The 14,336-nt window shown below is 35.7% G+C and overlaps 1 protein-coding gene across 1 annotated transcript in view; it reads left to right on the top strand.

Moving 5' to 3' along the window:
- The window catches only part of LOC150094186 (transmembrane protein 181), a 324,122-nt gene that overhangs the window by 271,251 nt on the left and 38,535 nt on the right, over positions 1–14,336 (top strand). Inside the window, exon 12 of the mRNA XM_090411991.1 lies at positions 13,375–13,441. Coding sequence (XP_090268117.1) covers positions 13,375–13,441 — 67 coding nt within the window. The remainder of the gene's footprint in view (positions 1–13,374; positions 13,442–14,336) is intronic.

The raw sequence follows: 14,336 nt of genomic DNA on the forward strand, positions 1-14,336 counted from the left end.
AACAGACTGATTTGGAGGAAAATTGTAGATAGGAAGTTAGTAATGATGTAATTTTTTCATGTAGTGCTGTCATATCCTGTACATGACAGGAATTTGATGATGATGATGTTATAAAGAAAAAATAAACAACAGTCGCTGGAGTATCATGATTATTTCACCAAGATGAAATAATCATGATTCTATTAAAATGAAAATTCATTTACAATAGAATTACTGTTACAATTGACAAGCTCATATCCTTTGGAAAAAGGAATTACATGTAAGTAGTGAGTACCAGTTATTTTAAAATTATAAAATTGGCTAAAATAGAACAAAATTTTATAAACACTACAAACTGCAGTTTGTATTGCTTATAAAATTATAATATAGGAAATGATATGAAATTACATTGCGTGCATAGCTAAGTTACTGGAATAAATCTAAAAAAAACTTTTTTTTTAAAATATTTTATTCTACTTTTATATTAATGCTGGTGACATGTAAAAACTCTCAACATGTAATTTGCTAACTTCACGCCACTTAGAACATCCTAAAAAGATTACGCTCTGATAAGCAGCATATCCTGAAAGACACAACGATAACAACAACAAAAAAAATCTTCATTTAGAAAAGATGGAGATTTCTTTTTCTGTTATTTATTAATTTTTTTTTATTCTGATATTTTCATCACTTCAGCAAGTTGAAGTGATGAAAATAACAGAATGAAACCAGTTTTGTTTTATAGCCACCTTATCAAGAGTATCTATCTCTCAAAAAAATTTAAAATTTCCATTTGGTCTTCTATTTTAGTTTCTAGATTTCAAAATTAACTGTTTTACAAACTTTGAAGCAATCTTTTTTTGTAGAAGAAAGGTGTCAATAAAGACAAGCAATGTGTTATAGTCGATTGAGACAAGCAATTTTTTTATTGATTAAACACATGGGATATCTCACTTTTTGAGAAACCCAGTCAGCTCTGCTGTTTTCAAAATCATGGCACAGAAGGGCACCCAAACAGAACAGACAAGCAATTTTTTTATTGATTAAACTCATGGGATATCTCACTTTTTGAGAAACCCAGTCAGCTCTGCTGTTTTCAAAATCATGGCACAGAAGGGCACCCACAATAAGCTCTTCCTTTATCAAATTCTGAAAGATCCTTTGTTTTTCTTATTGTGATCAACACTGTTGATGATTACTGACTAGCAGCATTCTTAAATAGTTGCCTGGAACAAGTGCACGCAAGCATTTGGCATATACGCTGCATAAGTGACATTTACAGACATATGTAGTGGCTAGTGAAGCAAGCCAGTATAGTTATACATCATATAATCAATTTCATCAAGGCTTTTTTCCTTAATATTCTCATAACATTCCATTCGAATTTTGTATGATTATTCAGTTTTATTTGCACATAAAATTTCTTGCTGTGGAAAAAACAAGAAAGAAAGGGGGGGGGAAATATATATAAATATATGTGTATATTTGCCAGTGTAATAATTTGTAGCATGTATGTCTTTTATCAGACTAGTGTCTGGTAGTTCACCATTTGCAATCTTTTCATGTTATGATTTCTAATAACGTGAATAATGTTATTAGAATTCACGAGGCCCACATGTAAATTGTGTGTGTGTTCTTCCTGCCGGTTTGCCTGTTTTGCAGGCAAACTCTACCTTTCCATATGAGACAAGCTACTATTAATAGTAACTTGAAGAAGAAATTGATGAATGTTAGTTTTATGCGGTTAATTATGGTACATACACATACATACATACATCTTCAAGGCCCACCTTTCCTAATTGGGTTGTGGAGGCAACAGCTGCAAGAGGAACTTCCAGTGGTCAAGATCCTCTGCCACCAAGCTCAGGTGTTCTGGCGGGATTCCCAAACATGTCCATCCAAGGTTTTGGATATAATCTATCCAGTGAGTCCTTGGCCTTCCACGTGGCCTCCCACCCTCTGGCTTGGCAAAGAGGGCCTGCTGAGGGAGCCTCTTGTGGCATTCTGACCAGGTGCCCATACCAACGTAAATGTGATCTCTCAACATGGAGAAGCAGCGGTTGAGTATTGAGGGTTTCCCAAATTGCAGAACTTCTGACTCTGCAATTCGAGTCTTGTCAGCCCTGCAACCCCTTGAAGGAACCTCATTTCAGCCACTTGGATTCGTGTCCACATTCTTTCGGTCATTACTCAACTCTCATGACCATAGGTGAGGATGGGGACATAGACTGTATTGAAGACAGCCAGCTTTGCCTTCTGGCTTAACTCCTGCTTCAATACTATTGAACGGCCAAGCTCCCGCAATATTGAGCTTGCTAAGCCAATTCAAGTATCTAGCTCCACGTCCCATTTTCCATCATTTGTGAATATGAACCCAAGGTGTTTAAATTTCTCCACCTGCCTCATTGGGACTCCACTTACATGTAGAGTGCACTGGGATGGTTGTCTTGAGACCACAAATGTTTCAGTTTTGGCCACACTGATCTTCATTCCGGCATCTGCACAAACAGCTACAAACCTATCCAGGGTCCGCTGGAGGTCATCTGTGGAAGAGCTAAGCAGAACTAGGTCATCTACGAAAAGCAGACGTCCAATGCTACATCTTCCAATTCTGACACACTCACTGCCTCGGCTGTGCCTATCAATCCAGTCCATAAATATTATGAAAAGGAGGGGTGACAGAACACACCCTTGGCAGAGGCCAACGGAGACTGTGAAACGTTCAGACTTTGTGCTGTTTACCCTGACACAAAACTTTGGGCATTCATACAGGGACTTGATGGCAGCTAATAGTTGGCCATCCACTCCATACTCCTGTACTACTTGCCAAAGCTTATCCCGAGGAACCCAGTCATATGCCTTCTCCAAGTCCACAAAACACGTGTAGACATTCTTGGCATATTCCCAAGATTTCTCAAAGACTTACCTTAAAGTGAAGATTTGGTCAGTTGTGCTTCTACCAGGACGAAAGCCAGTTTGTTCTTCCTGGAACTTTGACTCAACTATGCTCCTGCACCGTCTTTACACGCACTTTGCATACATTTTCCCAGGCAGGCTGAGCAGAGAGATGCCACGATAGTTACTGCAATCCTTCTGGTCTCCCTTCTTGAAGACTGGTATTATTATGCCTGTCTGCCATTGCTTTGGTGCTCGCCCAGATATCCAAGCAGCCTGACATACTCGAGTCAGCCAGAGAACATCGTCTCAATTTGAGGCTTTTAGCATTTCGGGCCGAATTTCATCATCGCCAGTAACCTTGTCCGATTTTAGCGATTTTATTGCTAAATGGACCTCTTCTGCTGTGAGACTAGTCATTGCCCTGATCTGCACCTCTTGGATGTCCACAACTGCTGGGCCACCCAGGTTAAGAAGGCTCTCAAAGTATTCCCTCCATCTGTGGAGGATATCCTTCTCGGTTGTTAAAAGTGCACCATCAGAGGCCTTAATTGTCCTTGCCGTGCACGATTTTCTCCCTCGAAGGCAGCGGATGGTCTGCCAGAATACTTTGTTTGCATTTGCATAGGATGAGTCTAATCATTCTCCAAAGGATTCCCAAGCCTTCTGCTTTGCTGTCTTTACTGCCTCAGCAATAACCGCAAATGCATCTCAGGTGACCTGACCCTAAGCCATGTTAGGTAGGACTCCTTTTTTGCCCGGACAGTTTTTTGGACTTCTTGGTTCCACCAAGGTGTCCTTTTCTCTGCCCGTTGCCACAGCATGAGAGTGCAGAGGCAGTGACAGCTGTTCTGAACAGCTTCCACTCCTCCTCAACATCTGCAGTATGCTTGGGAATCTCTTTGAACCTGGAGGAAATGTCATCTGCAAAATTCTTCCTCACAGCCTCATTTTCCAATGTCTCCCATTTCACGTGGTACAGCTGCTTAGGCCTACCAGCGTTGATGGTAGCATCTGGTTTCTGAAGCCGTAGAGTGCACACAACAAGGTGGTGGTCAGTTAACAGTTTTGCCCCTTTCTCACACGAACGTCCAACACTGAGGAAAATAGGTCTGCTGAGACTATAAAGAAGTCAATCAGAGATCTTTGTATCCCTGTACCATGTATATTTATGGACTTCTTGCTGCTGGAAGAAGGTATTCATTATGGACAAGCTGTTAGTACAGCAGATGTCCAATAATTTCAACCCATTCGCGTTAAGGTCAGGGGTGCCATTCCTCCCAACTACACCCCTCCATGTCTGGTCATCTGTTCCAACATGTGCATTGAAGTCACCCATTAGCAGGACTGATTCCATGTCTGCCACCCTGTCAAAAGCAGCATCCACACAGTCAGAATACTCTGCCTCCAGATTAGGTGCATAGGCTTGCACCACAGCCAAATCATGGTTTTTATCTGAAGCCTTAACACACACATACTCGTCCCCCCAATGGGATCCACTCAGCAACACAGTCTGACAGCTGGGGGCTTGTGAGTATCCCCCACACCTGCCTGAGCAGACATTGTCGGGCTCACACCAGAGTAGTAAAGCTTCCACCCCTTATCCAGGTCGACAGTTCCAGAGCCTTTCCTCTTGGTCGAAGAAAGCCCGACTAAGTATAGCCAGTAGAACAGATAACCAGACATGGAGGGGTGTGGTTGGGAGGAACGCTGCCCCTGACCTTAATGCGAATGGGTTGAAATTATTGGACTTCTGCTGTACTAACAGCTTGTCCATAATGAATACTTTCTTCCAGCACCGATTATAAGTATTCCGATTAATTATAGTATGGTATGATAAAAGAAAAAGCATTTTGTATTAGTGTATTATTATTATGCTTTAGATTCTTCCTTCTTTGCCTTTGTTTGTGTGTGCTTATTGTTTCAAATTCGGATTTGATTACAATTTCTGTATAATTCCGATTAATTATAGTATGGTATGATAAAAGAAAAAGCATTTTGTATTAGTGTATTATTATTATGCTTTAGATTCTTCCTTCTTTGCCTTTGTTTGTGTGTGCTTATTGTTTCAAATTCGGATTTGATTACAATTTCTTCTTCTTCTTCCTTTCCAGTAATAGGCCTAGTGGCCTGTTACAGTCTATTCCCATCTTTTCAAAGGCCATCCTCGATTCCTTCTCCCTTGAGGTTGATATCTCTGTATCTCTTTGGGGTGTCTTTCTTCATACATTCTTTCTGTATGTTGTCTCTCTCTCTCTCTCAAGTTCCTTTAAAATATTGCTATTTCTTTTGAAGTTGAGTTTATTGTGTCCAGCTGTTTTATGCATGAATCTCATTTCAGACTTATCAGTCTTTTTTTATCTGCTTGAGTTATGTCTGGGCTTCTGAACCATATGTTAGCATAGGTCTTGCTATTGAATTATGGATTCTTATTCTTGTTTTCTTGTTTATTAAATTTCAATTTAAAATCTGATTAATAGTTTTTGTTATTCCTATATAATTAGTTATTTTATGTTACATGTCTTTCTCTCTTTCATAAGATAAGTAGTAGCCTAGATATTTGAATGTATTAACCTGTTCTATAATATCATCATTGATGCAAATTTTGCTTCTTATTGGGTCTCAGTCTTTAAATGGCATGACTTTATTTTTTGAAGTGGAGATTTCCTTATTGTATGTTTTTGCTATTTCATTTAATGAAAAGGCTGCTTGCTGTAGTGAATCTTCATTATCTTCAATTAGAACCTGATCATTGACAAATAAATTTCTATCAGTGTTGGTGCAGTTATTTATTTGAATGCCGAAACTGATTGTTTCTCTCTAGTTTCTTATAATATTAATATAAATATTAAAGAGAAGTGGTTATAGACTACATCCTTGCCAGAAACCTACATTTGTGTTCTGTAATTCACATTTTTGTGTGGCTATTTTTTTTTTTAATTTAGTCATTGTGATTTATATTGAAAATTGCTTTAATTAACTGTTTAGGAACGTTGTCATCTCTTAAAATTTTCAGTAGCTTATTACGATTGACTTTATCAAAAGCCTTTTTTATAATCTATATCAATAATCATCATTATGATTATCAATGAATAATCGCTATTAATAATTTCTCTTTCTGTCAGTCATTTCTCTTGCAATCTCTTTCATTTGTATTTATAATAATTTTGGTTCATTTATTAACCTTATATACAGCATAAGATATTTTATTGTTTAGTGGTGTTGCAAATATATGCTGTAAAAGCAATTTTTATTGCTATCAGCATGCAGTTTTTGTAAAGCATTAAAAAGAGATCTCTGTAGAATAGTCATTTGTGTGCCCAGTTTTAAAAGATTAAAAACTTTACAATTTGAAGAGTTAGAATGCAAAATGCCTACAAAAGCAGAACTTTGGTAATGAGGTCAGTCACCCTTTCCCCTTAGTGTTTAGTTGAAAGAGAACACTACTTTCCCTGCCTGGTGCTGCTGCTTGTAGTTAAAGTAGCTTCACTTAACATCCTCCAGTTTCCTATTGTAAACATCTAGGACTCCCTGAAATAATTTGCTGCAAAGTCTCTTTTTTTTTGTCTCCTGATAGTAAAATCGAAAGTAACTTTCTTTTCTTTGTAGTGCTTTCTTTATTTAATGTTTTATTTCTTTAGTGCTCTTGGAGAGCTCTGTAACTCCTAGAGAGATTGCATTCCCCAAATGGTAGATGCCATCAGCTATAGTGGGTTGGTCTGAATATATTGAATAAGTAACCATGGACCAACAGGGCCACAGAGGGGAGGGTATCACTGGATACCCAAGAAAATACCTTTCCTTGTGAAAGTGGCTCTCCCTTGGGTCTCTAGCTGGGTCTAGTTTCTTCTTCCACCTTGTATCACTTCTTTCTTTTAACTGTTCTGTTTGGTCTCACTTTATCAACTTTTGTCTTCTTCTGATCCTAATGCTATTAGAGTATTCAAGGGCTTGGGAAGCGGGGGGGACCTTATGGAGAAGATCATGCTAATGACAAATCGTGCAAGTTGATTCAAATGTGTGGAAATGAAAAGTGTCAGGTGCTAAATGGATATTATTAACACAAAGATATGCATAAGTTTATGCAGACCCAATGAATTAGAGGTCTGAAGTCTAACTGATTTGGTGATACAGGAGCAATAGTGCAAGACGTGAAAGTGTTCCATGGAGCTGAAGGTGGGAAAGATCATTATATAGTAGTAAGTAAGGCTGTGTCCTGTTACATCTAAGAGATTAGATACTTTACATGATGATAATAGACTAAGTTAGATCCCCCGATACAAAATAGAACTGTTGCAAGATGATAGTATACAGAATTTTTATAGATGACATCTTGAGAAGAAATTAGATTTACCGGAGAGGATGTGCATCTCAGTTATATGACCATTTAAAGAAATATGTACATGAGGCTGCTGAGGAGGCCATTGGAAGAGAAGGTGAGGGAAAATATTGAATGGGTGAGTCAACAAGTGAAGGAGAACATAGAAGAAAAGAAGGGAGCATGTAAGAGATGATTAAGCAGTAAAGATTCTTCAGGACAGAGTGAAGTACAACAATATTAAGACAGGTGAAAAGAATGGTGATTTAAAAAGCTAAAGAAGTGTGGAAAAGAAAGTGGAGTGAAATTGAATACCTGGTGAAATATAGTTGCTCTTCTGAGGCCTGACAATTTGTATGGCAGGTATGAGCCTCTTATACATTTTGAGCAGGACTTAATATCATTTCCCTTCAACATTTTAAGAGATATTAAGAAGGTTTATTATATGAGGATAGGGTGAAACATCAGTGAGACGAGAGACTATTATCAGGTGAAAGGACATTTGAAGTGACATTAGAGGAAGTGATATGGACTGTTTAAACATCAAAGAATGGAATTGCAGTTGGCTCTGATGGAATGGTAATAGTGATATTTAGGAATGATGGTAGTAAAGTATTACAGGTCCTGACAATGATATTCAACAAAGTGATTGCAGATGAGGATATTCTTTATGAATGGAACTTGTTATATATATATATATATATATCATTCATCCATAAGAAACACAATAAGAAAGACCCTAAAAATTAGAGTAATAAGCATCATGTTTGATTATCAGGATATTTAGTCCAATCATGAGGGACAGAAATAAACTTAAAATATCCCAATAACATCAAAAGAACAATCTGGTTTTATGGTAGGAAGATCTTGCATGGATAACATATTTTCCTTACAACAACTATCCCAAAAATGGTTGCTAAGTATCAAGAACTCCATTTGATTTTTGCAGACCTTTAGAAAGCTTATGATGCTGCAATATGGAAGACAGTGTGACAGATATTGTTAGAGGGCAGGGTAGAGATGGTGCAGAGGATGTACCAGTGGTCTAGGTCCACTATAAAGCTTGGTAATGACTTTTCAGGGGATGATAAAAATGCTTCATAACCACCAGCTTCCAACACTTGAAACTGCAATACATGGAGAAAATAAATTAAAGACCAGTGCTATGGGATAGGGGATGATTATTCCGACAAATAACTAAAGCTTGGTGTGAAATAAGTTCAAGAATTCATAACTAGTGAATGCTAATACCTTCTTAAGTATTTATCTGCTCAGAATGGAAAGAGGAAGTTTTTTTTCCCTCTCCTTTAAACTCACTGTAATGAACCTTGCTTTCCCTCTCTTCTAAACTCACTGTAATGAACCTTGCACTACAACAAACTATTTTTCTATAGGAGAATCTACTGAAAATAGTAAATATAGCAAATTGTTCCAGAGACAACTTCAAAAAATTCAGAAATGCCATTGTAAAAGGAAACGGAAAACAGAGATGATAAATATTATATAAAAGTGAAGATAAACATATTTTAGATATCTGGAGTAATTATTTTGTAAGAATATTAAATGATACAAGTACTGATGAACAACTGGCAGAAAATATTCAATGGTAACTGAATCAGAAGTACATATCGATACTTGAGATAGAAAAAGGCATTAGAAATCTAATATGTGGAAAGGCAACTGGAATAGATGATATTTGATCAGAAATGCTCAAATATAGAGGTATAAACTTTTACAGTGGCTATGCTGCATAATTCAGAAGTTTGAATTCCAGGTGATTAGAGTTAAGCTCTCTTATAGTATCCTCTGAAAAGGGGGAAAGTGAATTATAGAGGAATTTCCATTTCATTAGAGTGTTCCAAGTAAAATTCATGTATACATTTAGAAGCAATGAAAAAAAATTGTGGAAGAGTTGGTGCAGAATAAGTTGGATTCAGGCCAAATAGAAGTTTCCAGAATCATGGGAATATAACAAGAATCTCTATTTAAATTTTATAGATTTGGAAAAAGTATATGGTAAAGTGTCAAGTGATAAGCTGTTCAAAAGACTAGCATTATGTGGTATAATTGGGACATTATACAGAACAATATATAGTATATATTTAAGTTGTAAGTCAGCATTCATGTTAGCATTTATCATATAACAATGTAGTAACTATTTTTAATATCGGCATCAGCTGTGAAACTTAAAAATCCCCCCCCCCCCCTTACTTCAATAAGTATTGCCACATTAATTTGCTGAAGAAGATCTGGGAGAGAGCCATAAAGCCAACTTCATCCTTTATCAGGCCCCTGGGGTGACACCTTGATAGGATATTAATTCATTATCAGGTAAAATATGAATTGTTTGCAATAATCTAATTGAGCACTTTGTGTCTTATCACAGTTGTAATTTGTGCTCTGAAGATGCTTGTTTGAAATCCAGCAAAATATTAGTAACTCAATAAATTATTTATTTTGTTCTTTTGGTGTTTATACCAAAACATACAATTTGTGAATAACCACCAGTACTAATTCTCATTACATTTATAAGCTAGCAGTTAGAATTGAAGGAAGTACATAAGATGGTGTGACGTAAAATCAAGTATAACATGCACTCATCTTATACTTGATTTTACTTAATAGAAAAACATGTAGCACATCAGTGTCATTGTATAAACAAATGGTTAGGAAGAAGGAATTTTTGATATGTGTTTTGAAAAACTGGAAGTTTTTTTGAGAAACTAGTCCTTAGGAGAAACTATATAAGAAAGACTATTCCAAAGCATAGAGAAAGACAAAAATTAAAGAAGAGGATGAGAACTTTGTTTTGTGTTTGGAGCTGGACAGTTGCTTGGGTGTTTATGGACTTGAGGAGAAAGTGGAGGAATGATGTCAGTAGTTTAACAGAACAGCACCCCTGAAAATATACCTGTAGAAGATGTATAAAGCAGAAAAGCAGAAACAGGTATATCATTGAGTTGAAGTCTGTGAGACAAGGGCCACTAATTAACCAAATTGCATTTTTCTGGACAGTAATGACATCTCATTTTTGAGGACAGTATTCTGAGGTAGGACAGATTTGGGATTTTATACAGTATTAGGAGTTGTACAAGTAAGAAATCATGTCTTGAGCAGAAGAGGACTCTTGGTTTTTTGTAGAAAGAGGAGACTATAGGTCTGTTGTGCTTATACCAGGAAGGATTATTATTATTACACAGGCAACTCCATGGAATCATCAGATTCAGTGTGAGTGATCCCAAACATTTCATCAAGCACTAACCAAGATAATCTCACTTATTCATTCAGAACTCACTGACAAGGTACCTGCAGCAGCATGTAAAGTCATTCCATTCAATCACTAATTTGGATTTCATATTTCATGAAAGGAAGAAAAATTAAAGTAAAAGTTAATGGAACTTCTTCCAACATACATCGAACTTGGGCTGGAGTCCCACAAGGTTCTGTTCTAAGCCCGCTCCTATTTCTCATCTATATGAACAATATTCATCCTCACGTAATAAATGACACAAAAATAGCATGCTATGCCGATGATATAGCAATCTGGCATGCATAGAAGCAGCAATCCTCAACAATCTGATAAAGTCCTAAATAAATCAATAAAAGGCCTAGAAAGATGGGAAAAGGAACTCAAATTACAGATAAACTCAGAAAAAAACTTAGTATCCTCTCCACTGATAGAAAAAATAGACACAATTACAATCAAAATATATAATACCAAAATAGGAAAAATAGAGTCTCCCAAATATTTAGGCCTAACTAACTCTATATCACAAATATATCTAATAAAGCTCTTAAAAAACTTAATATCATCAAAAGGCTTTGTGTAACAAAGTGCAAAACCGAAGACACTCAAAACTACATATACAGCACTCATACGACCCGCTATGGAATATGCCTCAACAATCTGGGCTTCCACTAGCTCAAAAGAAAAGCTTGACAGAGTACAATCAAGAGCAGCAAAAGTTATTATAGGTGCAGTCTCATCCACAAATAACTTAAAAGCTCAACAAGAGTATGGGCTTCACATACTAGAAGACAGAAGAAAACTCTCCACAGTTAGGTTCACTAACAGAATCAGGATCCAACAACAGGATCATCACATCTCACTCAGGACTTTCGATGCCTGGACTGGAAAATCTAGACTAAAGAGATCGTCTACTTTACAGTATGATCATGAAATTAGAAAACAGACAGACTTTGAGCACCTATCCATTGAAATAAGCAAAGAATTAATAATAATGTATATATATATATATATATATATATATATATATATATTATTTTTTTTTTTGAGAAAACAACAGTGATGATGTTATTATTAAATCATCATCAAATTCCTGACATGTACCCTCAAAGGGGTGTACAGGATATGATAGTACTACATGAAAAATTTACATCATTACTAACTTCCTATCTACAATTTCCCTCCAAATCAGTCTGTTACTTGTCAAGACTCCAACATTATCAGATCTTATATTTCTATCATCTAAGGCACTTTGTACTGTATCAATCCACCTATATCTTGGTCTTCCTCTGGGTCATTTTCCTGCCAACCTGGCAGAGAACACTTGTTTTGCTAATCTTTCCTCTCCCATTCTGTTTAAGTGACCATACCACCTGAGATTAGCTCTACTAACGCATTCCTGGATGCTGACAATGTCAAGTTCTTTCCTAATATCCTCATTTTTAATATGATATTGCCATTGATGCCATCTGTTCACGCCTCTAATCTTTCTCAGGACTCTCATATCTGCAGTCTCTAGTCTTTGGTCAAGTGTTTTACTTCTGACCCAGCTCTCAGATCCATAAGTTAAAATTGGTTTGAACACCGTCTTGTATACAGCTAATTTAGTGTTCCGACTAATTTCTGTCTTATTCCATATGAATTTATTCAGTTGACTTCCTACTATACCAGCTTTGTTGATTCTGTTGTCTATTTCCATATTTAATTTACCATCTTCAGTAAAAATCATGCCTAAGTAGCTGAAATGTTTTACTTGTTCCACAGGTTCCCCATTCACAACACAGTTGACATTTTCAACAATTCTATCTATTTTCATTGTCTTTGTCTTTTTAATGCTGACCTTCATACCATATCTATTACAACAGCTATTCAATTTAGTCGGAGAATCTTGCAGACTTGTAGCGGATTTATTTAGAAGTATAACATCATCCGCATAAAGCAAAGAGCTGACATTAACATCTCCAATTTTGATATCAGGTTTAATACCACTTTCCTTCATAATGTGATCCATATAGATAATGAATAACAGAAGTGATAATGTACATCCTTGTCTCACACTAGATTTAACATTAAACCATCTTCCTGTACTTCCTTCAATTCTAACTGCTGACTTACAGCTCAAATAAAGACTAAGTATTGCTTGATATAATGCTTCATTAACACCATATAACTGTAGCGAATTGAATAGCTTCTCTCTTGGCACCTTGTCATATGCCTTTTCCAAATCGACAAAACTTAAATACAGATCTTTGTTATATTCCCATGCTTTCTGAACTATTTGTTGTAAAGTGAAGATCTGATCCTGACAGCCTCTATTTGGTCTGAATCCAGCTTGTTCTTCCACAATTCTTGTCAACCGTTTCTCAAGTATACTTCCATAGATCTTGCCAGGAACACTCAGTAGGGAAATACCTCTGTATTTATGAAATTTATCAATGCATTTTAATAGTCTTTCATTTTAATGCATTTTAATAGTCTTGCTCTGAATGCTTTGTGTAATGTACCATAATGGCTTTACTTGCAAAATAGAATAAATGGAGTTGAAAATTAGGAAATGAAATGAGAGTCTGTTGAAAAGATAGAAAAAAATGTAAGATATTGTAGCAAAATCTGAAAGCCAAAGTGTATCTCATTTTATATTCAAGATTTTTTAAAAAAAATTTATTTCCAATCATTACTCCATTTGTGGTAGATTCATCTTATGTTTTTTAGCCAGCATACATTTTAATAAATATGTTAATGTTTATTTTATTTATTAATATTTATTTTAGTTAATATTTATTTTAATAAATGTTATTTATTAAAATAACATTTTAATAAATGTTATTTATTAAAATAACATTTTAATAAATATGCTATATTTGGAAAGATTTTAAAAATAATAATCAAATTCAAGTTTGTTTACTTGCTTGAAACATCTTTCTTTGTTTTTCAGAATCACGTTTGAAAGATAATCCTACCTTATCAATGATTAATGATTCTGATGAAGAAGTTATTTATGGGTAAGAAAGTTGACAATTCACTATTAATAATTGAAACATTCTAAGAGTTATAATTAGAAGCTGAGTTATTTCTCCAATTATTCATCACTTTTCCATGTAAATTAACTTTTATACCCCTGTTCAAATATATACTATATGTGGAAAGCAAACTACGTTTAATACATTTACAGTTAGTGTAATACGTATGCATGGAAAGATGTGTACGTTTCATGCAGAGAGAGGTTGAATGAGAGAGAGAGTGAGAGAGACAACATGTGACCCTTCTTGCATATCTACACTAACAAGTGTAGGTATGCAAGAAGGGTGACATGTTGGTGGACCATGAGCATGTTTGAATCAGAGTAGGGAACATGGAGTAGTAAGTGAAATGGACAGCAAAAAAAAAAAAAAAAAAAAGAATGGGCAGCTTAAGCTGTACAAAACTGATGCAAAGAAAAAATGTGATTGATGAAAATGTAAAAGAAAATATGAGACGGACAGGGAAAAAGAGAGTTCATTTAATAGTAAGATAACAAGTAAAAAAGGGCGTGTGACTGGAGGTAATATGATGAGAGTGAATGATAGCAAAAAAAGTGACAAAAGCTTTGAAAGCAGAGTGGATGAAGATGAGGCAAGAAATGAAGCATATATGGAGTTAAAAAGAATTATGGGTATGTATGGAAGAGTGAAAAAGACTGGAATAAATGATTTTTCTATTATCCATTCAATTTAAAAGGCAATTAAAAAAAATTACAACTTTTCAACCGCATAGAAATTAGCATCCCATTCTTCAGTGCCAAGAATAGGATGCTAATGATGTTAAGTTCTTTTCTGATGTCTTTCTTTTTTATATAATTCTGCTATCTGGTATACTCCCCTAATTTTTCTCAGAAAATTTGTATCTGTGGTTTCAAGT

This window comes from Typopeltis vanoorti, chromosome 22 (genome assembly GCF_054136105.1).
Source record: "Typopeltis vanoorti isolate ZY-2024b chromosome 22, IOZ_Tvanoo_1.0, whole genome shotgun sequence".
NCBI lineage: Eukaryota > Metazoa > Arthropoda > Arachnida > Uropygi > Thelyphonidae > Typopeltis > Typopeltis vanoorti.